The 24,433-nt window shown below is 52.3% G+C and overlaps 2 protein-coding genes across 2 annotated transcripts in view; both read right to left on the bottom strand.

Moving 5' to 3' along the window:
• The window catches only part of SYDE1 (synapse defective 1, Rho GTPase, homolog 1 (C. elegans)), a 20,316-nt gene extending 4,783 nt beyond the window's left edge, over positions 1 to 15,533 (bottom strand). The window contains exons 1-5 of the mRNA XM_015414124.1: positions 15,443 to 15,533; positions 8,437 to 9,129; positions 3,086 to 3,793; positions 479 to 696; positions 4 to 53 (exon numbers count right to left, since the gene is read on the bottom strand). Of these exons, the coding sequence (XP_015269610.1) occupies positions 4 to 53; positions 479 to 696; positions 3,086 to 3,793; positions 8,437 to 9,129; positions 15,443 to 15,533 (1,760 nt within the window). The remainder of the gene's footprint in view (positions 1 to 3; positions 54 to 478; positions 697 to 3,085; positions 3,794 to 8,436; positions 9,130 to 15,442) is intronic.
• A 5,248-nt stretch (positions 15,534 to 20,781) lies between these two features.
• The window catches only part of ILVBL (ilvB (bacterial acetolactate synthase)-like), a 30,159-nt gene continuing 26,507 nt past the window's right edge, over positions 20,782 to 24,433 (bottom strand). Inside the window, exons 14-15 of the mRNA XM_015414126.1 lie at positions 23,092 to 23,197; positions 20,782 to 21,463 (exon numbers count right to left, since the gene is read on the bottom strand). Of these exons, the coding sequence (XP_015269612.1) occupies positions 21,285 to 21,463; positions 23,092 to 23,197 (285 nt within the window). The 3' untranslated portion in view covers positions 20,782 to 21,284. The remainder of the gene's footprint in view (positions 21,464 to 23,091; positions 23,198 to 24,433) is intronic.

Here is a 24,433-nt window from a genome sequence, read left to right as displayed (position 1 = left end):
CGCAGCTCCTTCTTCACCACCGCGGAGCCACACAAGCGATACAGACCCACAACCTACAAGCAGAACAATGCTGGTCACCAGGGCAAACTGGTGTCCCTCCAGGCAAGAGAAGATGGGGGATTCTGTTGTCTGGTGAGAGAAGAAGACAGACCTCTCCCATCCTAATTGGCCCAGGTACTTAGACGGAGGTCCTGCCCTGAATGGCCCAGGCCAGCCCCGTCTCATCAGATCCCAGAAGCTAAGAAAGGTCGTCCTGGGTTAGTCCTTGGATGGGAGACCTCTGGAGAAGTCCAGGGTTGCTGTGCAGAGGCAGGCAAGGGCAAAACCACCTTGCCTTGAAAGCCCCCTAAGGCTGCTGTAGGTGGCACACATGCAGACACACCTAGACAGAGAGGGCGCTCAGCTAATGCTTCTCCCAACAGCCTTAGCAGCCCATTCCGCATCTTCCGGTTTGCCAGGACCGGGCGGGGCCGCTCACCTTCAGTCCTCGTTTCTCGATCTGATCCACGCACTTCTGTATCAGCAGCGGCACTCTGACGGCGGCCCTCTCCCTCTCCACCAGCTGGCTCAGCTTGACCCCAAAGACTTGTGGCTCTCGAGCGCTGCTGGCCAGCTCCCGCTGATCCAGGAGGGTGAGCTTGAGATAGAGGAGTCCCCGCGGCTGTAGCTGCACGGCCAGCTGCTGAGACCTGGAGCCTGAAAGACGGGAGAGGCGGGAGGAGGAGGGGGAGGAGGAGGAGGAGGAAGAAGAGGAGGGGATTGGATTTGTACCCCGCCCTTCACTACCAGAAGGAGTCTCAGAGCGGCTTTCAACCTCCTCTCCCTTCCCCTCCCCACAACAGACACCCTGTGAGGTAGGTGGGGCTGAGAGAGCTCTGAGAGAACTGCTCCTGAGAGAACAGCTCTGAGAGAACTTGTGATTGACCCAAGGTCACACCAGCAGCTGCATGTGGGGGAGTGGGGAATCAAACCCGGTTCTCCCAGATGAGACTCCGTGCTCCTAACCTCTGCACCAAACTGGCTCTCACTGTAAGGACTACCATGTTGCTTTTCTCCAACCCACCAACCAGCCAACCATCTCTGGCCGAATGAACCCATCCAATTAGGGTTTTTTCCCCATTCAATTTATATACCGCTCACCCCCTAAGGGCTCTGAGCGGTTTACATTACATTATACAATACATTATACAATACATTATACAATACATTATACAATACATGTGGACAAGGGGGATCCAATAGATATTGTTTACCTTGACTTCCAGAAAGCTTTTGATAAAGTTCCTCATCAAAGGCTCCTAAGTAAGCTCAAAAATCATGGGATAAAAGGACAAGTCCTTTTATGGATCAAAAACTGGCTAATTAATAGAAAACAGAGAGTGAGTATAAATGGGCAGTTCTCTCAGTGGAGGGGGGTAAGCAGTGGGGTACCGCAGGGATCAGTACTTGGTCCACTGCTTTTTAACTTGTTCATTAATGATTTGGAGTTGGGAGTAAGCAGTGAAGTGGCTAAATTTGCGGATGATACGAAGTTGTTCAGGGTGGTGAAAACCAGTGAGGATTGTGAGGCACTCCAAAGGGATCTGTCAATTTTGGGCGAGTGGGCGTCAACATGGCAAATGGGGTTCAATGTGGCCAAGTGCAAGGTGATGCACATTGGAGCCAAAAATCCTAACTATAAATACACGTTGATGGGGTCTGAACTGGCAGAGACTGATCAAGAGAGAGATCTTGGAGTTGTAGTAGATAACTCACTGAAGATGTCGAGACAGTGTGTGACTGCAATAAAGAAGGCCAATGCTATGCTGGGGATTATTAGGAAGGGTATTGTAAACAGATCAGCCAATATCATAATGCCGCTATATAAATCAATGGTGCGACCTCATTTGGAATACTGTGTGCAATTCTGGTCACCACACCTTAAAAAGGATATTATAGCTTTGGAAAAAGTGCAGAAAAGGGCAACTCGAATGATAAAGGGGTTGGAACACTTTCCCTATGAGGAAAGGTTGGCGCTTAGGGCTCTTTAGCGTGGAGAAACGACGACTGAGGGGTGACATGATTGAGGTTTATAAGATTATGCATGGGAAAGAGCAGGTAGAGAAAGAGGTACTTTTCTCCCTTTCTCAAAATACAAGAACTCGTGGGCACTCCATGAAATTGCTGAGCGGTCGGGTTAGAACCGATAAGAGGAAGTACTTCTTCACCCAAAGAGTGATTAACACTTGGAATTCACTGCCACAGGAAGTGGTGGCAGCTACAAGCATGGATGGCGTCATGAGGGAATTAGATAAGCATACGGAGCAGAGGTCCATCAGTGGCTATTAGCCACAAGGTATAGATAGGGACTCTGGGGCAAGTGATTCTCTGTCATCTTGGTGCTTGGGGGGGGTCAACAGTAAGAGGGCTTCTAATGTCCTGGCCCCACTGGTGGACCTCCTGAGGGCACCTGGTATTTCTGGCCACTGTGTGATACAGAGTGTTGGACTGGATGGGCCTTTGGCCTGATCCAACATTGGCATCTCTTATGTTCTTATGTTCTTATCCTACCTAGGGCCACACATACAATGAAGGGAAGGGACTAGCCTAACAGGCACCGTATGGCGAAGTCTTGTTGTTCTTTGCAACAACTCTGCCCCCAGAGTTAGATTCGACTGGCTTTCGAGCAAGGGAAACCTTTACCTTTACCTTTTTTATTCCAAAAGCCAGGCTCTGAGATGTACCAAGTCTCCTGAGGAAGGATTTCTTCCACTGAAGATGGCCTGCTTTATCCCAAAAGCCAGGCTCTGAGACATACCAAGTCACCCGAGGAAGGATTTGTTCCAGTCTATCCCCTATGAAGGTACAAACCCTCTTTGGCTCAACTGGGAATTTAACAGGTTTTTCTTTTCCACTCAGCCCTCCCATCTGGCTCCCTCAAGCTTCAATGACTCCTGACGGGCTATTAGCCAGTTCTGCACACACACCAAACAGGCCTTTAGGTGATTTGGGGACTCACAGAAAGAGACTTTTGCCTCTCCATCACACCGGCACCTGCTTGTGTGTTAACTCCAATATGTCCTCCTGTTCTTGAGGCTCACCTTACCTTGAAAAACGTGGGGAAGAAGGATGGTGCCACAGCAGCAGACACGGTTCCTCTGCGCTGCAGGACCGCAGGAGAAGACCACGATTTTGAGGAGGCGGGCGTCTTCGAGTTCCAGCTGGAAAGAATGGTTGAGGCTGAGGAAGGCCGTCCGGCATGGGAGCAGAGCCGTGCGGGCCTTGTGGACAGAGTCCACCTGGAGGGCACAGAAGACCTCCTTGGCTTCAGCTCTGGGGGGCCGAAAATCCTGCACCCCCAGCAGGTGGATGCTGACCAGGCCGGAGAGATGCGGCGGACAACCGGGACGCTCTGCAAATCTGTATGGCTGGAAGGAGACGCCTTCAAGGCCCAAGCGTGCGTCCGTCTTGGCCGGGAGCTCCGGGGAATCGCCATCGCTCAAGCCGTCCCCTTGGCTCGGGTGATGCCGAGAAGCCACACTGCTGTCCAGGTGGTAGCGGCTGATGACGTTGCGCGACTCCTTGGGGGATGAGCTCCCCTCGGCCTCCTGCCCCCGGGGACGGAAGCTGCGCAGACTGAGCCTTCGCCTCAGCTCCGGCAGCTTCTTCATCTTCATCGAGAGGGTGCGTACTGGCCCCGAGGACTTTGTCTTGCTGAGGGGATGATCCTTCTTGTGGGCACTCGGGCTCTGGCCCATCGACACGGGGCCCGTTGCCGTATCTTCAGGACCCGCACTTGCGATTGGCACCTTTCCTGAGAAGAGAAACTGCGTGAGACAGGCCAAACCCAAGTGGGCAGTGTTCCCCCTGAGCTGGGCTAGTGTGAGCCAGCTCACAGTTCTTTAGCCTCCGGCTCACACATTTTTGTCTCTGCTCAGGAAGGGATGGCTCCGGGGCAAACTAATTCACACAGCGGCCAAATCGCTCCCTCACAACTTTAATGCCAGTAGCTCACAAAGTAGATTTTTTTTGCTCACAGGACTGCACAGCTTAGAGGGAGCATTGCTAGTGGGTACCCAATATTGCATGAAACCCATGGGGCACGCAAGATGATCTGTGGAGCAATATCTTACAAAGTGAAGACAGCACGGATGGGATATTGGTAAGTTTCCCAGAGAGGACGATTTGAAGATGACAAAAAGTAGGTTTTTACAACGTTCCATGTGCCTTGGTGTTTAGTCATGCCGGCCACATGACCACGGAAATGTCTTTGGACAGCGCTGGCTCTTCGGCTTTGAAACGGAGATGAGCATCGCAACCCTAGAGTCGGATTTGACTGGCTTTCGAGCAAGGGAACCTTTACCTTTACCTTTCTATACCTTAAGGCGTCTCAAAGCGGCCTACGGTCACCTTCCCCTCCTCTCCCCACAACAGGCAGCTAAGAGACTGAGGACTGAGAGAGTTCTGACAGAACTGTGACTGGCCCAAGATCGCCCAGCAGGGCTTCATGTGGAGGAGTGGGGAATCACACCCAGCTCTCCAGATTAGAGTCTGCTGTTCTTAACCATACCATGCTGGCTCTCCATGGCAATTTGTCCTACAAAAATAACGAAACTCTAGAATAATTTGGGGAGGGAAGATGGCATGGTAGGGCCCGATCTTGTTGGAAGCTAGGCAGGGTCAGTACTTGGAAGGGAGACTTCCAAGGAAGACTCTGCAGAGGAAGGCCATGGCAAACCACCTCTGCTTCTCACTTGCCTTAGAAGCCCCTTGCTGGGGTCGCCACAAGTCAATTGCGACTTGACGGCACATATATACGGAGAATGATTTGACTATAGTGCTTATATAGTAACACAGCCTCCCTTCCTCCACATAAGAACATAAGAGGACTGCGGTGTTCCCTCTAAGCTGAGTTAGTGTGAGCTATCTCACAGCTTTTTAGCCTCCAGCTCACACATTTTTGTCTTCGCTCAGGAAGGAGGGCTCCAGGGCAGACTAATTTATGCAGTAGCCGAATCGCTCCCTCACAACTTTACTGCCAGTAGCTCACAAAGGAGAATTTTTGCTCACAATACTCCACAGCTTAAAGGGAGCATTGAAGAGGAGCCATGTTGGATTTGTGGCAGGTCCTTAAAGAGATGGGAGTACCAGACCACCTCACATGTCTCTTGAGAAACCTGTATAAGGGTCAAGAAGCGACAATTAGAACCGGATATGGAACAACTGATTGGTTTAGCATAGGAAAAGGAGTACGACAAGGATGTATATTGTCACCTTGCTTATTTAATATATATGCAGAGTACATCATGCGAAATGCTGGCCTAGATGAATCACAAGCGGGAATTAAGATTGCTGGGGAAAAGATCAACAACCTCAGATATGCAGACGATACCACTCTAATGGCAGAAAGTGAAGAGGACCTAAAGAGCCTCCTGCTCAGAGTAAAAGAGGAGAGCGCAAAAGTGGGCTTGAAGCTCAACATCAAAAAAACTAAGATCATGGCATCCGGCCCCATCACTCCTTGGCAAATAGAAGGGGAAGCTGTGGAAGTAGTGACAGACTTCACGTTCCTGGGATCCCAGATCACCGCAGACTGTGACAGCAGCCATGAAATTAAAAGACGCCTGCTCCTTGGGAGGAAAGCGATGGCGAACCTAAACAGCATGATAAAAAGTAGAGACATCACCCTGCCAACAAAAGTCCGCATGGTCAAAGCAATGGTATTCCCAGTAGTCATGTATGGCTGCGAGAGCTGGACTATAAGGAAGGCCGAGCGCCGAAGAATAGATTCTTTTGAACTATGGTGCTGGAGAAGACTCTTGAGAGTCCCTTGGACTGCAAGAAGAACAAATCAGTCAATCCTCAAAGAAATCAACCCTGACTGTTCCCTGGAAGGCCAGATAATGAAACTGAAGCTCAAATACTTTGGCCACCAAATGAGAAGGGAGCACTCACTGGAGAAGGCCCTGATGCTGGGAAAGATTGAAGGTCAAAGAAGACAGGGACGGCAAAGGATGAGATGGTTAGACAGTGTCATAGATGCAACGAACATGAAATTGAGCCAACTTCAGAGGACGGCAGAAGACAGGAAGGCCTGGCAGGATCTGGTCCATGGGGTCGCGAAGAGTCGGATTCGACTGTGCGACTGAACAACAACAACATGTTGCATCAGGCCAAGGGCCCGTCCAGTCCAACACTCTGGGTGCGTTCAGACGGGGCATTTGCAACGGTATAGGTGCCGGTTGGAATTGGTGTACTTACTGGTGTTCACACGGCGAACATCTGCCTTCCGTCCCTAACCGTTGCAAAGAGCTTTAAACTGTTGTATTCTGCCACTAGGTCCCCAAGTGGTGGTATCCTGAGTGCAACGGTTGTAATTGCTTTACCCCCTGTCTGATCGCTCTCCAACGTTGTAGAGCCACTTCCGTTCGGAAGCCCAAGGCTTCCGATTTTCGCTCGCCTTTTTTTTTTTTAGTTCGGCGATATGCGCTTGGGGGAAGCTTTGCCCCGGTGTTTGTTTAAAAAAGAAAAGAAAAGGTCCTTAGTTTAACTTTTAAAGGAGTCCGGGACCTCAGGGAGGCCACTTTGCTCTTTAAACTTTAAAGGTAAGTCCTTACCTTTAAACTTTAAATGTAAGACAGGGTGTTTTGCGCATGCGCGAAGATCGCCATTCTGTGGATGGCTGCCTATGCGCATGCGCAAACTAAGTTTAAAAAAAACCCGCCGACACCCGCTGTATGTGGACGGGCGTATTGCGATGTGCTGCGCAGTCAGGAGGTGATTGTGATCACGTTTCACGGTATAGTTAATGCCGGCTGAGACGCCCCGTCTGTGTCACAAAGTGGCCAAAACCCAGGTGCCATGAGGAGGTCCACCAGTGGGGCCACCTGATGATATGTAAGTCACAGGCATGAAATGGGACACTTTACCCAATAGCCAACAATGAATGAAAACATTAACGCCACTAACACTCAAGAGTTGGGGCCATGCTGATATTACTAGATGAGGGGAGAGTTCTACAGCCTCTATGCAAAGAGTCAGGGAGTACGCAGAACATAACTGTCTCCTGAGAAAGAGTCAAGCTTCCCCACAGTAAACAACATTTCCTGTAGAGCAGGGATACCTGCCCAGCTGCTGATATTTCTTTCTTTCTTTACTTTATGTGTAACTCAACTTTTTCCCCACTCTGAGAGCCATTAAGTATTAAGAAAATATTTATAAAGTATTTCACCGTTGGTATTGGTCCCCAGATAGAATAGCTAAATGTTGACCAACGGCCTCCAAAAATTGTTGGAAGTGTAAAATGAATGTGGGAACCTTTTTCCATATATGGTGGCGATGTGGAAAAGTTTATAGTTATTGGAGGATGGTACAGAGGATAATATTAGAAATAATGAATTTGGAAGTGGGTTTGTTGCCAGAAATAGCTTTGTTAAATATAATTCTGGAGTTCTATGAGCAAAAGGATAAATATATGCTGATATATATTCTAACAACCGCCTCTGAACGTCTCCTGCCTTGAAAATCCTACAGGGTCGCCATGAGTCGGCTGTGCCTTGAGAACAACCAAAAAGAGGAGAGAAGAAATGCTTGCGGGCAGAAAGTTAGCATCTGCAGTGAGTTAAGCATGCCCCATTCAATCCTCAGTCCCCTGAGGTGGAGGGTTTTTCCCCCCATCGTTCTGGATTTGTGAATGAACTCAAGTTCAGCTTTGCATCCTGACTCCCTTCTTGGCAACCCCCTCCCCACCTTCAGAGCTCTCTCGAGGACTGTCCTTGAAAGAACAGCTCTGAGAGAACTTGTGACTGACCCAAGGTCACACTAGCAGCTGCATGTGGAGGAGATGGGAAATCAAACCCGGTTCTCTCAGATTAGAGTCTGCACTTTTAACCACTACACCAAACTGGCTCTCAAGGGGCCGAAACGATTTTCAGGGAATCTGCTTCCAGGAGTCAAAGCTCCCTTCCTCGGATACAAGCCAGAATGGAGATCCCTGACTCCTTACATCCCCCTCTGATGCCAAATATTGGAGAAAAGATGAAATACCTTCACAAGAAGAAATTATAAGTAAAATTTTGGAAACAGCAGAGATGGACAAATTAACCTTATTTTTGAGAGGACAAGAAGAAAAATTTCACAATACATGGTTGAGATTTCATATTTGGTTGGAAGATTACAACAAATGAACTATACAACTCTATCACATATATTACAGATATTATGGATATTATCTACAAATATATGCAGACTTGATGGATAAAAGATTTTTTTGCTTTATGGTATACATTTTAATAACCAACTGGATACTGTAAGAAGTAATTGAACAGATTATTATTACAGAGATTCAGAAGAACCCCAGTTTGTATGTAATATTTGTTTCTTTGTCTTTGTTTGTTTTGTATGTTGAGTTGTGATAAAATAAAATAAACTATTATTAAAAGAAAAACCAGTCCTCACCACAGGCCTGGTGCTGATGACCACTCGACTCCTCAGCGGGCGTCGCTGGCTTCTGTCGGCCTGGCGAGGATGGCGGTGAGCCCCCAGCAGAGGCCCGCTCCTGCCCACCTTCGGCCTCTCTGGGCTTCTTGTGCCTGGCCTCCTTGTTCCCTGCCCCGCTGCCCTTTGTCCTTCCGGGACAGGGGGGCCGCAGGTCCTCATCCTCCGGGATGGGGTTGTACCAGATCTCCCCCTCGCTACTGCAGACCGCCATGGATTCCTTGAGCTCGGGGCTGGAGCCGGCGGCTGGCTCCTCCGCCCCCGGGGCTTTCCCCGAGGAGAGCACCCACTCCCGGCTGCTCCTCTCCAGGCTCTGCAAGTAAGCACCCCGGCTGCTGCACTTGACGCTGACGGTGGAGCCGCAACCCTCCACAGGGCCCGTCAGAGTCTCAGCGGCCTCCTCGGGCCCAGCGGCCGCCACGCCAGGGAAGGGAAGGCTCTCCGGAGACGGCATCCCATCCTGCACCACCAGTCCCTGCGGCAGACGTGAGAAGCCAGGCTTCGTGCTGTAGGAATCCTCCCGGACTCCCGACTCGAACTTGGCCCAGTTTTGCTTCTGGGACACAGTCACAGCGGGAGCTTTCCTGCCTCCGTCGTCCGATGGGAGAGATGCGGTGAGGGACTCCGAGGCACCGGGGGACTCCAAAGGACAATCTGGGGGGAGAGCAAAAAAACCCAGCATGTTGAACTGTCCCCTTTGTGTGGGTTCAAGAGAAGAGAATCAAAGCAGTTAGATTGAACATTTGTGGTGGGATGTGCTGTCAGGTAACAACTGACGAATGGCGACCCTCCATGGGGTTTTCAAGGCAAGAGACGGACAGAGGTAGTTTGCCATTGCCTGCCTCTGCGTATCCACCCTGGACTTCCCTGGTGGTCTCTCATCCAAATCCTGACCAGGGCCGACACTGCTTAGCTTCTGAGATCTGACAAGATTTATTTATTTATTTATTTTTCATATTTGTATCCCGCCCTCCCCAATGGGCTCAGGGCGGCTAACAAGGGCAAGGTAATAACCATGCCATAATTAAAACATAATATATAATGTAACTTAAAACATATCATACATAATAAAACATCAATATTTAAAAACAACGGTGCTCCATCAATGTCTGATATCATAAGTCCAAAGATGGAATCAACACAGTTCCAGGTGGTACTTCCCATGCTGTTCACGTCCACTGGAGAATGGCTTACACGATCTTTGCAATTTCCAGGTACTTCTTCAGGGCCTCGTCAAACCATGACGGTGGTGGTATAAGTAAGGGCGGCGGCTCCTACTCAAAGGCCTGGCGGAAGAGCTCCGTCTTGCAGGCCCTGCGGAACTGCATAAGGTTCCGCAGGGCCCGGATCTCCCCCGGGAGCTAATTCCACCGAAAAAGCTCTGGCCCTGGTCGCAGCTAGTTTGGTGTCCTTAGGGCCCGGGATGACCAACAAATTTTGGGCCCCTGACCGTAGTGCTCTTGGGGGAACGTGTGGGGAAAGGCGGTCCCTCAGGTAGGCTGGACCCTGGCCATATAGGGCTTTATAGGTAAGAACCAGCACTTTGAAGCGGATCCGGTACGCTATCGGCAGCCAGTGCAGCGCTTTCAGCGCAGGCCGAATGTGGTCCCTTCTAGAGAGCCCCATCAATAGCCTGGCTGCAGAGATCAGGCTAGCCTGGGCCATTCAGGTCAGGGCAAGAGACAAACAGAGGTGGTTGGCCCTTGCCTGCCTCTGCACAGCAACCCTGGACTTCCTTGGTGGTCTCCCATCCAAGCACTAACCAGGGCTGGGAGATCGGGCTGGCCTGGTCCATCTAGGTCAGAGCTGATTAAACATTCGCAAAGCCTTAATAACAAAGAGATAGGTCAAACATGGCCTCTTCTTCCTCAAAGGACTCAGTGACCAAGTAGCCCATTTGTGGATAAGAACAGGGGAAGAGCCCTGCTGGGTCAGACCAGGGAGGGTCCACCTGGTCCAGCCTCCTGTCTCACACAGGGGCCAGCCAGTTCCTCCGGACAGCCAGCCACAGGGCAGAGAGGCCGAGGCCTTCCCCAGATGTTGCCTCCTGGCCCTGGACTTCAGAGGTTCAACACCTCTGAATGTGGAGGTTCCCCTCAGTCACCACGGCTAGTAGCCACTGATGTGCTTATCCTCCAGGAATCTATCTACTCCCCTTTGAAAAGCTGTTCAGTCATGCGGCCATCACTATACCCTCTGGCACTGAATTCCACATTTCAGGCCACTACGAGATACCAGCCTCGTGACGCTGAGACAGGCCACAGCAAACCACCCCTGAGACTCTCTTGCCTTGAAAGCTCTACCGGGTCGCCATAAGTCCGCTGTGACTTGACGGTGCTTTCCGCCGCCACCACCACCACCACCCCGAACTACGAATAAAGGCTTTACGTAGACACTGAAAAGCGTGTCTCCACAGGACAGCCCCACACAGGACAGGTCCCACACGGATAACCTGTCTCCAGAGGCAATTCTTTGGGGTCCGATCTGTGAGGAATGATTCAAACCAATCCAGCGCACGAGACCGACAACGTGGCTACCCTCTGAAAGAGGACTGCTAGGTCCCCCCTGCCACTGGCCACGTGTGTGTGTGTGGGGGGGGTAGGATTGCTAGCTCCAGACTGAGAAACCTCCTGGAGATTTGGGGGTAGAACCTGGGGAGGCCAGGGACCTGAGTGGGGTGCAATTCTCTAGAGTCCACCCTCCAAAGCATCCATTTTCTCCAGGGGAACTGATCTCTGTAGTCTGGAGAGGAGCTGTAATTCTGGGGGGTTACTGGGGGGGCGGGGGGGGGAGGAGATCGGATTTATACCCCGCCCTTCACTCGGAGTCTCAGAGCGGCTTGCAACCTCCTTTCCCTCCCCACAACAGACACCCTGTGAGGTAGGTGGGGCTGTGAGAGCTCTGACAGAAACTGCCCTTGAGAGAACAGCTGTGACAGAAACTGTGCTTGCCCAAGGTCATCCAGCCAGGTGCAATTCGATGAGTGGGGGATCAAACCCGGTTCTCCTAGATTAGAGTCCGCGCACAAAACCACTACACCAAACTTTATCACTGCCAGCATTAACACTCGGGGGTCCTTCTTTAGCAAAACATAACGTGATTTTCTGGCCACCCTCGTCCATTTACAGCCGATCTAAACCGAAGAAGGCCTTCCCACCGCCAAGAGATGCATGCAAACGTCTGACATCTGCTTTTCCATCTTCGTCCTTTCATTCGTATGGCTTTCCGGCCCTGACAACAGAATCTGCGGCTGAGGCCAAGGAGGCTGAGCCCTGCCGATCTCCCCGGAATGCAAACACGCCGAACGCTAAGCCGCCTGCGGGGGCCTTTGCCAAAGACTGTCTCCAAGGGAAGGGGAGGGAAAGGACCAAAAAAAAAATGTCTTGCAGGGGCCATGGCCAATCAGAGCCCGGCGCGGCCTGGGGACATGCAGAGCCAGGGCCTGCAACACAGCTGGGGCCAGGAAGTGCCTCCCCAAAGCTTCCAGCTGCTCCGTCCTGGTGCCAAATTGGATTTCCTGCTGTTTACTGCACAGCCCCGTCTCCGGCCAAGACACACAGCTCCCTTTGTAAGACAGTCCCCAGGCGCTCAGCACAAGCACAGCTCCCCCCCCCTCCCTTTGCATCTCAGGAATGGAGAGGCAAATCCCAGGACGGCCAGCTGAGGCGAGGCGGGACACCACAACACTCCTGTCCCCCTAACATGACTCAGCTCAGAATAACACAGGAGCTCCGGAGCCCCTTGGACACAAACAGCCTCCACTCCAAAATCTGATCCCCGTTGGCACCTTTCAAGACTGACAAAAGTTTAATTCTGGCGATAAGCGTTCGTCTGCACAGAAGTTTCATTTTTGTGTGCACGCACATGAATGTTTACACCCAGAATAAAACTTGGTTGGCCTTAAAGGTGACCCTGGACTCAGAATTTGTTCAGGTAGCTCAAGGAGTGTGCGTGCACACACGAAAGCTCGTACCCAGGATAAAACTTTATTGGTCTTCAAGGTGCCTCTGGACTCAAGCTTTTGTTCAGCTATATGAAGCAGTGTGCATGCACATAAAAGCTTATACCCAGAATTAAACTTGGCTGGTCTTCAAGGTGCCACCAGACACAGCCTTTATTCAGGTATCAGCTGTGGGATCTTGTGAGCAAAAATTCTACTTTGTGAGCTGCTGGCATTAACGTTGTGAGCGAGCCATTTGGCTGCTGCATAAATGAGTTTGCTCCAGAGCCCTCCTTCCTGAGCTAAGACAAAGATGTGTGCGCTGGAAGCTAAAAAACTGTGAGCTGGCTCACACTCACTCAGCTTAGAGGGAACACTGCCCAGAGGCGCCACTGGACTCAAACTGTTGCTTCAGACCAGCACAGCAACCCACCAGAACCGACCTTCATTCCAGCACGAACGTTCCATGAGTCACAGTTCACTTCAGCCCAGGCCGTTCAGATTAGAAGCATCCTCGCGAGAAATGCTAAAGTATGTACATTCTAAAAGAAAACATATTTCAAAATGGACAGCGTACATCTCCAGTCCTCGTGACACTCAGTCCACATGAACGAGGGCAGAAATACGGAAGAGGGACTGAAGCGATGGGTCTTTTCGGTGCCATTTTGTGCACCAAGGAATGATCGGAGAGAGACACCTGAAGTCTCCCGGGCTTTTATTCCTTGACGGCCGATTCACACAGCCACAACTGGACCTGCACCGCATGCAGGATCGCTCTTCCGCCACAAGTCTATATTTACTGAAACATTCCTTGTGGGTCAATGGGGCCAAAGAACAAAAGATTATGTCTACTGGGCCTCAGGCATCTACAGGCTGTTCGAGTGGATTATGTGAAGAAGTGAGCAGCGACCCACAAAAACTCACAACCTGCCTGCCACAAATGTTGTTAGTCTTTAAGGTGGCTCCTGGACTCTTGCTCTTTTCTACTGTGAGTAGATTATTGTAGCTCTTGAAACCCGGCAATTATGCGACTCATCCCTCTCTATGCACTGAGCCAAAAAATAGGGACCCCAAGCGCACGTAGTATGCAAAAATATAAACCGCAAGGGTACACCGTCAAAAGATACACAACTTTTACAAGTGAACAGTCGACGTCAGCCTATTGCAATACAATAACAATAAACTGAAGATGCAATAGAATTGGTGGTCATCATTCAAAAACACTTTTTGCAAATTCAAGATACAATTTGATGACAGTGGAAAATATCCAACCAGAGACTCCTCTACATCCTTTGAATGTAATAGTGTCCAAAAGACCTCAAAGTCCGCAAAAAAGGCAGAGGACGTCCCAAAGCACAAATAAACTTCCAACAGCCGAAAACGGCCTTCTCGGGTATGCCAGGCGTTTCAAAGCAATCTTCTTCAGTTGTACGGCTGAAAATCGGGTCTTGGGAGGGGGGTACACGCCTTCCCTCCCTGCCGGCAAAGATCCTGAGCAATCTTCCCAAACTCTTTGCCAATCCATACATACTCCACCCCCTCTGACTCCAGATCAAATCGAAGCTGACCTCTCCCTAGAACAGTGGTGGCGAACCTATGGCACGACTGTCCAAACTACGACCCAAAACCCACTTATTGATTGCAAAGTGCCAACACGGCAATTTAACCTGAATACTGAGGTTTTACTTTAGAACAAACAACTCATACATTAACTTAAGATGATCCAAACAAAGTAAGGGAAGCAATCCCAAATGCTTTCATTTACTTAAAATTATTTGGCAGAGAATTCGACACTGTAATGATGGTCTGGGCCTGGCTGGGGTGATGGCACACGTGCCCACAGAGAGGGCTCTGAGTGCCACCGCTGGCACCCGTGCCATAGGTTCACCACCACTGCTCTAACCTCTGCACCACCCTGGCTCTGAAACCGTTTTTTCTGCCTTTTCTATTGAATAATCCTATTAATTGAATAAACGTCCAGGCTGGAGCTGTGCACTTCAAGGGCCAGCAGCAGTGGCTGCCCCCAGCTAGGGTTGCCAACCTCCAGGCAGGCTCTGGAGACCTCCCGCTCTTACAATTCTACAGAGATCAGTTTCCCTGGAGAAAGTGGCTGCTTTGGAGGGTGGGCTCTGCGCCTTTTGGCCTCGTCGAGGTCCCTCCCCTCTCCAAACCCGTGTTCCCTCTAATCTGAGTGAGTGTGAGCCAGCTCACAGTTTTTTAGCCTTCAGCTCACACGTCTATGTCTTAGCGCAGGAAGGATGGCTCTAGAGCAAACTAATTCATGCAGCAGCCAAATCCCTTGCTCACCACTTTAATGCCAGGAGCTAACCAAGTAGGATTTTGCTCACAAGACTCCGCAGCTTAGAGGGAGCATTGCAGGCAGTGCTCCCTCTAAGCTGAGTTAGTGTGGGCCAGCTCACAGTTTTTTAGCCTCCAGCTCACACGTCTATGTCTTAGCACAGGAAGGAGGACTCCAGAGCAAACTGATTCACGCACCAGCCAAATCGCTGGCTCACCACCTTAATCCCAGGAGCTCACGAAGTAGACTTTTTGCTCACGGGACTCCGCAGCTTAGAGGGAGCACTGCTCCCCTGCCTCAAAACAGGTGCTCCCTCTAGGCCGAGTGAGTGCGAGCCAGCTCACAGTTTTCTAGCCTCCGGCTCACACATTGTTGTCTTCGCTCACGAAGGAGGTCGCTCTAGTCTAGAGCAAACTAATTTACGCAGCCAGCCAAATCGTTCGCGCACAGCTTTAGTACCAGGAGCTCACAAAAGAGAGTTTTTGCTCACAAGACTCCGCAGCTTAGAGGGAGCCTTGCTCCGAATCCCAACCCTCCCCGGGCTTCAGCTCCTCAGATCTCCAGGAATAGAACCAGAGTTGGCAACCGGAGCCCCAGCGGGGCCTGGCACACACACACACACACACACTCCGGCTCCAGCGCGGCTGGGAAAGGAGGGCTCGGCGGCTGCTGCGCGTTCGGAGCGGAAAGGCGCCCCCCCTTCCTCCCCGCGACCCCCCGACGGCTACCTCGCTCCTTGCGCCGCCGCGCCTTCGGGCAGCCGCGGCTCTCCTTGCGGCGCAGCCGGGAGAAAGTCTTGCGGAGCAGGGGCTGCGCCATGGCCGACCGGGGGACGGGGACGGGGACGCGCCCCGCTCTGCTCTCCTCTCGCTCCTCCGGCCGGCCCGGCCTCTCGCTGGCTGGCTGGCTGGCTGGCTGGCCCCCCTGGAAGGGGCGGTCCTCTACGCTGGGCCCGGCCGTCCAGAGAGGCGAGGAGCCGTACCGAGCGCCGTCTGGGGATGGCACTGCCAACTCCAGGCCGGGGGATTCCTCAAGGCTCTTCGGTGGAGCCGGGGCACCACCCCCTACAGGCATCCACCCCTCTCCAATATTATATGCTTGTAAATTAGATGAAACATGCACTCAAATATGCAAGGGAAACTGAACTCAGTAACACTGTAAGCTAGTGTGAAGTGTCTGGAATACTGCAGTGAAAGAATCAAGAGAATATCTTGTTGAGTACAGGAGAAACTGCAAGTTGAAACACTTGTGACAGTAGCTGGCAACTGCAGAGTTCAGGGAATGTTATGACTACATTGGATGACTTCAGAGCCTGGTGTTCAGGCTTTCCACCTATAGGGGGTGGTGGGGGGGACGGGTTGGAGAGGTGGTTTCTGCCGCTGGCCGCCTATTGCTCGCCTTGGGCGGCGCGGCCTTTTACGGAGTCCATGGAAAGGAGAAGAGCAGAGTTTGAGTCCAGCCAGGCCGGGGCACCTTGAAGACCAGCCAAGTTTAAAATCTTGGGTATTAAGCTTTCAGGTGCCTGCAGGTAGCTGAACAAAGGCTGAGTCGGGGGCCACCTTGAAGGCCAACGAAGTTTAATTCGAGACACAACTCCTATAGGCGAGGTGGGCTGTTATATTCTGAAAACGTTCCGGGCCAGCCAAAGTGCAGTGTGCCCTGTCCCCCATCACAGTCTAACCCTAACAGAAAAGACCTGAACTTGAAACCAAAGTTTACCAAAGTGGAAATTCCAAGGGAGGCGTTACCAGCTAAATTCCAGGAGAAACTTCCTAACTGTCAGAGTGGCCCCGTTGAGCAGTGGGACAGACTGCCTCGGGAGGTGGTGGATGCTCCTTCGCTGGACATTTTCAAGCGGAGGCTAGACGACCATCTTTCGGGTATGTTGTAGGGTCTTTCGGCTATGCGCCTGCAGAGTGCAGGGGGTTGGACTAGATGACCTGCAAGGTCCCTTCCCACTCTGACATTCTATGATTCTATAAAGAAAAGTATTCCAGATTCTTCCTCGTCTCTCCCACTGCCTCTCCCTACTCACAAAGCCCCCAGCCTTGAAAAGCCCTCCCAAACAGACCTCCTAACCACTCCAAGCCAACCCCAAGGCTTGTTTCAGACATTTTCCCCTGCAAAAAACCCCAACCCTGGTCTGTTACCACAGCTCCCCCACCCCTCCACTTTCCAACTCAGTGTCAGCTGCCTTCTCTGGGTCCGGCTCCACCTCCTCTTCCTTCTGGATCCTTGGATTATTACCCAAACCACTGCCCCTGGATTCTTCCTTAGCACCCGTGCCTGGAAGGAACACCTAGCCTCTGGGTCAGCTAGCCAGTGAACATCTTTCATTTTTAAAATGTAGTTCTGGCTGCAGCCACTTAGGAGCACGGGGCGGTCTAAGCAGAGCAAAAAGCACTGTCAGATCAGCTAGACGTCCCTTTCTCCAAGCCTGAAGCAAACTTGCTGAAAACCAAGCCAGCAAGCTGATCGCTGCTACAGTAATTGCCAGCCTGCAGGTCATTTTCTCCTATAGTCTAGCCTTTCTCTCTCCCTTTCCTTGCACCCAGCTCAGCCAGATCTTGCAACGCCAGTCATTAGGGTGTTGCAGTGAGAGGAAGCCACCTTTCCCTCTGTTCATTTCTCTCCCTCTTGCCCACACTTTTCTCATTCATTTTTGTCTCCCTTCACCTAACTTTTCCATGTACCCCCTTCCCTTTATTTTCACATCTTGGTCTCAAGATCTTCTCACTCCTATCCTGCTTGGTGACAGAATGTATTTAAGAGTAGTAGCAGCAAACCTTTGTTAATATCAACAGAAGGCACTGGGTTCTGCTGGGCACTGTACATTGCCATGGTCCTGCTGGGCTTCCAACTCGCCTCCCCTGCTTGGAATGTGTTTCTGTGCTTGACCTCAGCTGACATTGCCACAATGGCAGGGTGTTCTGCTGGGCACTCTGTGATTGTACTGGTACCACTCAGCTTGCAAAAATCCCCTCCCCTTTCAGTTTCTACCGCAGAGAATCTCTAGTTTGATTTTATTCCTTTGGAAACAATAGGGGACGGGGGCACCTTCTTTGGGGCATTAGCGTGTTTCTCAACATCCAGGCTGGTGAAGCTTGCAATCACTATTTTGCGATGCTTTGGCTTGTGTTAGCTTGTAGAAGTTAGCACAAAGGCCGACTCCTAGCTCTCAAAAATGCCTCGTACGTGTTTAGGATGTTCAGCTCTTGGTCTTCAAAACAGCGAACAGAAGCCCTCCCAGGTGCCTAATCAGAATACGAATGGTGTGATGGAATACACACACACACACACACACACACACACACACACACGCTGCTGTCAAGTCACAGCCGACTTATGGTGACCCTATAGGGTTTTTTCAAGGCAAGAGAAGTTTGAAGGTGGTTTTCCCATTGTCTGTCTCTATGTTGGCCCTGCATCGCTTCTGAGATCTGACGCGACCGGCCTATCCCACAGCGATCCAAGTCAGGGCTAGACTGAGAGTCATGTGACGAGCCCAAGGTCACCCAGGAAGTTTCCGTGGCCCGAGTGGGCATTCGAACCCGAACTTCCCAGGTCCTAGTCAAAACACATGATCCATGCTGCATCCAGATCGTTGCAGAGAGCAGCCATCTTGGTCTGCGGTAGGACGGCTAAGATCCAATTTGCTCCCTCTAAGCTGCGGAGTCTTGTGAGCAGAATTCCTGCTTTGCGAGCGACTGGCATTAAAGTGGTGAGCCAGCGATTTGGCTACGGCATCGGTTAGTTTGCTCTGGAGCCCTCCTTCCTGGGCTAAGCCAAAAGGGCGTGAGCCGGAGGCTGAAAAACTGTGAGCTAGCTCACGCTGAACACTGCCAAGTCCGGTAGCTCCTTTGAGACCAACACAGTTTTCGGGGTATGGGCTTCCAAGGGCCAAAGCTCTCTATCTGATGAAGGGGGTTTTGACTGTCGAAAGCTCATCCCCCCCAAAATCTTGTGGGTCTCTAGCAGAACTGCCTAGAGGGAGCAGCGGGGGCTATAAACAAACATGGGGGCCCTGCACTTCTGCTGTGGCTTCTGTCAACCGTACTCTGATCCTTCTGCAAAGCCACAGTTTCCATTTAATTCCGCTCTTGCACGAGAGCCCACTCGTTTGTGAAAAACGTTCCTAAAACCAACAGAGCGGAGTGGCCTAAATCCGGGTTTCTAGCACATTCACTTCTCCCCATGTACCGAAACCTAAGGCAGCGGCTCCTGCTAGGATACGAGTGCGAGATGGCAGAGGAGAGATTTCTTTCCTGTACTCAGCTGTGACTTGAGTTCCGTTGGGGAGGGGAGCTCATTCACATGGAAGGTATTTTCTTAAGAGATAACCCCACATACACTTTTCTGGTCTGCGGTAGGACGGCTAAGATCCAATTTGCTCCCTCTAAGCTGCGGAGTCTTGTGAGCAGAATTCCTGCTTTGCGAGCGACTGGCATTAAAGTGGTGAGCCAGCGATTTGGCTACGGCATCGGTTAGTTTGCTCTGGAGCCCTCCTTCCTGGGCTAAGCCAAAAGGGCGTGAGCCGGAGGCTGAAAAACTGTGAGCTAGCTCACGCTGAACACTGCCAAGTCCGGTAGCTCCTTTGAGACCAACACAGTTTTCGGGGTATGGGCTTCCGAGGGCCAAAGCTCTCTATCTGACGAAGGGGGTTTTGACTGTCGAAAGCTCATCCCCCCCAAAATCCTGTGGGTCTCTATGGTGTCGCGCTATTAGCAGCACTGCCTAGAGGGAGCAGCGGGGGCGATAAACAAACATGGGGCCCCCGTACTTCTGCTGTGGCTTCTGTCAACCGTACTCTGATCCTTCTGCAAAGCCACAGTTTCCATTTAATTCCGCTCTTGCACGAGAGCCCACTCGTTTGTGAAAAACGTTCCTAAAACCAACAGAGCGGAGTGGCCTAAATCCGGGTTTCTGAGCACATTCCCTTCTACCCATGTACCGAAACCTAAGGCAGCGGCTCCTGCTAGGATACGAGTGCGAGATGGCAGAGGAGAGATTTCTTTCCTGTACTCAGCTGTGACTTGAGTTCCGTTGGGGAGGGGAGCTCATTCACATGGAAGGTATTTTCTTAAGAGATAACCCCACATACACTTTTCTCTGTAATGGGGGGGGGGGGGGTCTGAAGTAGTTCCGAGAACTGTTCTCTGTTTCACCTAACACCCCTGCGAGGTAGGCTAGGCAGAGAGGGTGTGAGTGGCCCAAGGTCACCCAGCAAGCTTCCAAGGCAGAGTGGAAGATCCTAGTCCAAAACTCTCTCACCACAATCTGGTGAGGTAGGTAAGGCTGAGAATATGTGAGTGGCCCAAGGTCACCCAGCAGCCTTCCATGGCAGAACTGGGATTCGAACCTGGGTCTCCAAGGCCCTAGACCACTATTTTAACTATTCTGTCTGACAGGACCATAGCTACAGTAGGATCTGCCCCCTTTCTTAAAGGCACAGCTCCACAAGAATGTCTCTTGTAAACGCTTTCCCCCCAATCATTTTAAAACATTTTTTTAAAGGCGTGCGCTCCTTTAAGCAGAGTGGGGTGCTGTAGTTGACTAATTCCCGCACAGAGCAAGGGGGTTGGAGTAGGTGACCTCTAGCATCCCTTCTAACTCAGGGTCCTTTAAGCAAGTTTCTCTGCCTAAGAGTTAGCTTTCTTGACTAGCCCCACTTGCCGGCTTGTTAGCAGAACTGTTGCTTAGGCTGGCAGAAGGGATTAACCTGCAGCAGCTGAGAACTACCATCTATAGTGGCTGACAGCTTGCAATTGAGAGATCTATCCTGGTAACAGCTCTCTATTGGCTAAATGGCTTTTCTTTCTGCACTGAGAACTTCAGCCCCACCAGAAAAAAATCTGCCGCCCAAGCCGCAAAATCAGTTGAACAGCTGATCCAGGGTCAGTTGTAACCAGCATTACTGAAGGAACGCAGGCAAGTCGGACCCATCTGCAGGAATATTAAGGACGCTCCCCCTGGGTTGGGAGGGCCGGAGGACACTTCGGGCGGGAAGGAGGGGAGCGGGGAGGCCAGGATGGAGAAGAATGACAACTGCATAGTCAACAGCTCAGCTTTATTTTGGAGCCTTTTCCACCAAGCCTTACCTACCGTCGTGGTCCACGCAGCCACAAGGCCCTCTCAGTGCCGACTGCTCAGGTGAGCACATACGTGCCCGGTAGGCAGGCTGGGGGGGCGGGGGGTGTAATCACCTTCTCCGGGAGAGTTGCTCTGCTGAGGCGTGGAAGAGAACCGCCACCCAAGCAGACCCCCAGCGGCAACTCAAGAAACGGGTTAGTTCTATGACCGCCCTGGACAACACCCCCCGGAGAGAGGGGCAGGCGGCACACGAAAGCTCCGGTGGGACCGAAGGACGAAAAAAGTTAAGGCAGACTGATGCTCGCGGGAAAGGACCGGGGGAGGAACTGTTGAGGCAAGGAGTTCCTGGCAGCCCAAACGCCGGGCCTTTCCGTCGGCCCACCTGCTTGCCCGGGAGCGATCCGGCAGGGGTACACTCTCCCGCGGCGGGAGCCCTGCCATGGAGCCGGCTCCTCGCATTCCGTGGGCCCGGCTCCGCCTCTAGACGGCAATGGATCCGTTGCGGAAGGTCGTCTTCCCAATGAGGGCGTTGATGAGGGTGGGCCGCCCGCCCCGGCACTCGGCCTGCGCGGCCCTGATGACGTCGTCCATTTGCTCCTCGTTCTGGTGGGAGAGGAGGAGGCCTTTCCCGCCTAGGCCTTCAGCCACCACGTGGTAATCTGCGGAGAAGACGGCGAGTCAGCTGACAGGAGCTTAGCCGTGTTGCGGCGTTGTCAGCTCTGGGTTGGGGAACACCTGAAGAGGTGGGGGGGGTTGGAGTCTGTAGAGGTTGGGGGTTTGGGGAGGAGAGAGACTTCGACGGGATATCATGCCACAGGGTCCCTCCTCCAAAGCGGCCATATTCTCCAGGCGAACAGATCTCTGTCGTCTGGAAATCAGCTGAAAGACCCGGAGGTCTCCAGCCACCACCTGGGGGTTGGCGACCCAGCTGGGCTGCAGTAAAACGGCGGGATTCATGTCCTGCGGCCCCTCAGAGACCGACAAAGTATTTAGGGGGCGGTATGCGCTTCCAAGGGCCAGAGCCCCCTTCCTCAGATACAAGTCGGAATGGAGGTCCCCGAACCCTCATATCCCAGTCAGAAGGTGCAAGGGGGCGTGGCAAAGAGGGAGGAGTCGGGCTGCAAAGGTCACCAATGTGCACTGCAATCAGCTTGACTACTGCCAGTTTGGTCTAGTGGTTAAGTACGCGGACTCTAATCTGGGAGAACCGGCTTTGATTCCCCACTCCTCCACTTGCACCTGCTGGATGACCTTGGGTTTGTCACAAGTTCTCTCAGAGCCGTCCTTGAAAGGGCAGCTTTTGTCAGAGCGCTCTCAGCCCCGCCTCCCAGGGTGTCTGTTGTGGGGAGGGGAAGGGAAAGGAGTTTGTCAGCCGCTCTGAGACTCCGAGTGAAGGGCGGGGAATAAATCCAATCTCCTCTTCTTCTTATGCTTGGGCCTGCCTCCCAGCAGCGCTGTGTGGCGCCATCTCTCTGTTTCAGGTCCCTCCTCAGACTCACTCGTTTCAGTGAGGTCACTGGCAGGTGCTTAGTCCCCCCTTCACCACCAATATTGATAAGAGAGAGATGAAGAAAAGAGATTGGATTTATACCCCGCCCTCACTACCCAGAGGTGTCTCAGAGTGGCTGACAATCTCCCTATCCCTGCCCCACACCGGACACCCTGTGAGGTAGGTGGGGCCGAGAGAACTGCTCCTGAGAGAGCAGCTCTGAGAGAACTTGTGACTGACCCGAGGTCACGCCAGTAGCTGCATGTGGAGGAGTGGGGAATCAAACCCGGTTCTCCCAGATTAGAGTCCGCGGCTCCTGGCCACTACACCAAACCGGCTACGAACACTCAAGGAATGAGCGAATATTCTTTCCCTGTTTATCCTCACCTCCATGTCGAACTTTAGACTTGAAGTTCCTCAGGTAGGAACATCCTTGTACGCTGTGAAGTGCACACTGAGGGCGTCACCATAATCAGGCCTCCGTTTTTGTATTACCTACACGTGGCCTGGGCTTAAGGTGGGGTTCCCCAACATGGCGCCCCCCCCCAATTTTTCCGGGTTTTTTCCGGGCCTTCACATCTCTATGGGTGGGGCTTTTGCCTGGCAAGGCTTCTGATTGGCTGTACATCTTTTTCAAAATACTGCTTTAGTGTGATGAAGGGGAGCTGTGGCAACTGTTCTGCGGCCATACCCACCCACGCTGTGTCAGGACGCCAAAGGTGCCCACGGGCTCGGAAAAGGTCAGGGACCCCCGATTCGAGGCAGAACTCTGAATGCCACCGAGACCAGTCCACTTACCGAGGTAATCCAGACTGCAGGCGACGTTGCTGCCCAGCATGGGGACTTGCTCGCGGGAGATCTGGCTCCAGCAGGCATCGTTCCCCACTAGGGCGATGACCGGCGTCTGACAGAGCAAGAGAAAACGATTCAGACCAGCACTACTTCTCCTTTTGGGCCGCTGCACACAATCACATGGACAGTACTGGGGGCTTAACTAGGCAACGAAAGGCTAAGGTAAAGGTCTCCCATGCTCGAAAGCCAGTCGGATCCGACTCTAGGGGGCGGTGCTCATCTCTGTGTTCTAACCGAAGAGCCAGCGCTGTCCGAAGACTTCTCCATGGTCATGTGGCCGGCATGACTGAATGCTGAGGCGCGTGGAACGCTGTTCCTTTCCCACCGCAGTGGTACCCATTTATCTACTTGCAGTTTCTTGCTTTCGAACTGCTAGGTTGGCGGGAGCTGGGGCCAGAGATGGGAGCTCACTCTGTCACTCGGGTCTCGAACTGCCGAACTACCGACCTTCCGGTCTAGATGAAGGCTTGATTAAGCAATTTCCCAGAGCCCTAGTTGTTAAAAAAGGGGGAAAGGAGGAAATTCCTTTTTTTTTTAAGAAGGAAATTCCTACTGCAGCCAAGACGGAGCGGGTTAAGCCCTCATTAGCTGCTCTTGGGAAGGAAGAGAACTGCGGCAACGCCAGGACCCAATCTACGCCTCTGAGGCGCATGCCTTGCCCCCACTGCCAGGCCTTTCTCCCTCTCCTCCACCGTTCCCGAAATGTATTCATTTGTTATATGTTTGCTTCGTCGGGGACCCAAAGTGACTTCCGTTGTCCTCTCCTGCACTGACCTTCACAACGACCCTGTGAGGTGGGCTAGGCTAAGTGTGACTGGCCCAAGATCACCCAGTGGACTTCCATGGCGGGTGGGGGGGTTGAAGTCCAGCGCTCCATCCACGACACCAGGGGCGGCCAGATACAGGACTGGGAAGCAGAAGAGGCCAAGGGAGCGGGAAATGAGGGAAACAGCCCCTCTTTCTCTCGCCTTGTTCCTCTTCTCCACTCCCTCTCACCCACGGACCGCGTGGAAACCTTGTGGGGGAGAGGGAAGGGGTGTGCGACCCAGAGAAGGAAGGACTCCCTCTTTGTCCAACACTTGCAATCTCCTTGCTGAGCTAAAGGGAGCTGCCCTGTCCCGACGCCAACAGATTCTGAATCTCCATGCCAGGAGACCACATTAGGGGAAGGCCTCGGCCTCCCTGCCCTGTCCACTGGCCCCTCCCCCGAGGAACTGGCTGGCCCCTGCGTGAGACGGGATGCTAGACTAGATGGACCCTCAGGGGTCTGATCCAGCAGGGCTCTTCC

Source organism: Gekko japonicus, unplaced genomic scaffold (genome assembly GCF_001447785.1).
Source record: "Gekko japonicus isolate JY-2015 unplaced genomic scaffold, Gekko_japonicus_V1.1 scaffold4168, whole genome shotgun sequence".
NCBI lineage: Eukaryota > Metazoa > Chordata > Lepidosauria > Squamata > Gekkonidae > Gekko > Gekko japonicus.
Note: the sequence above shows the minus strand (reverse complement) of the source record. Positions and strands in the feature narration are given on the sequence as shown.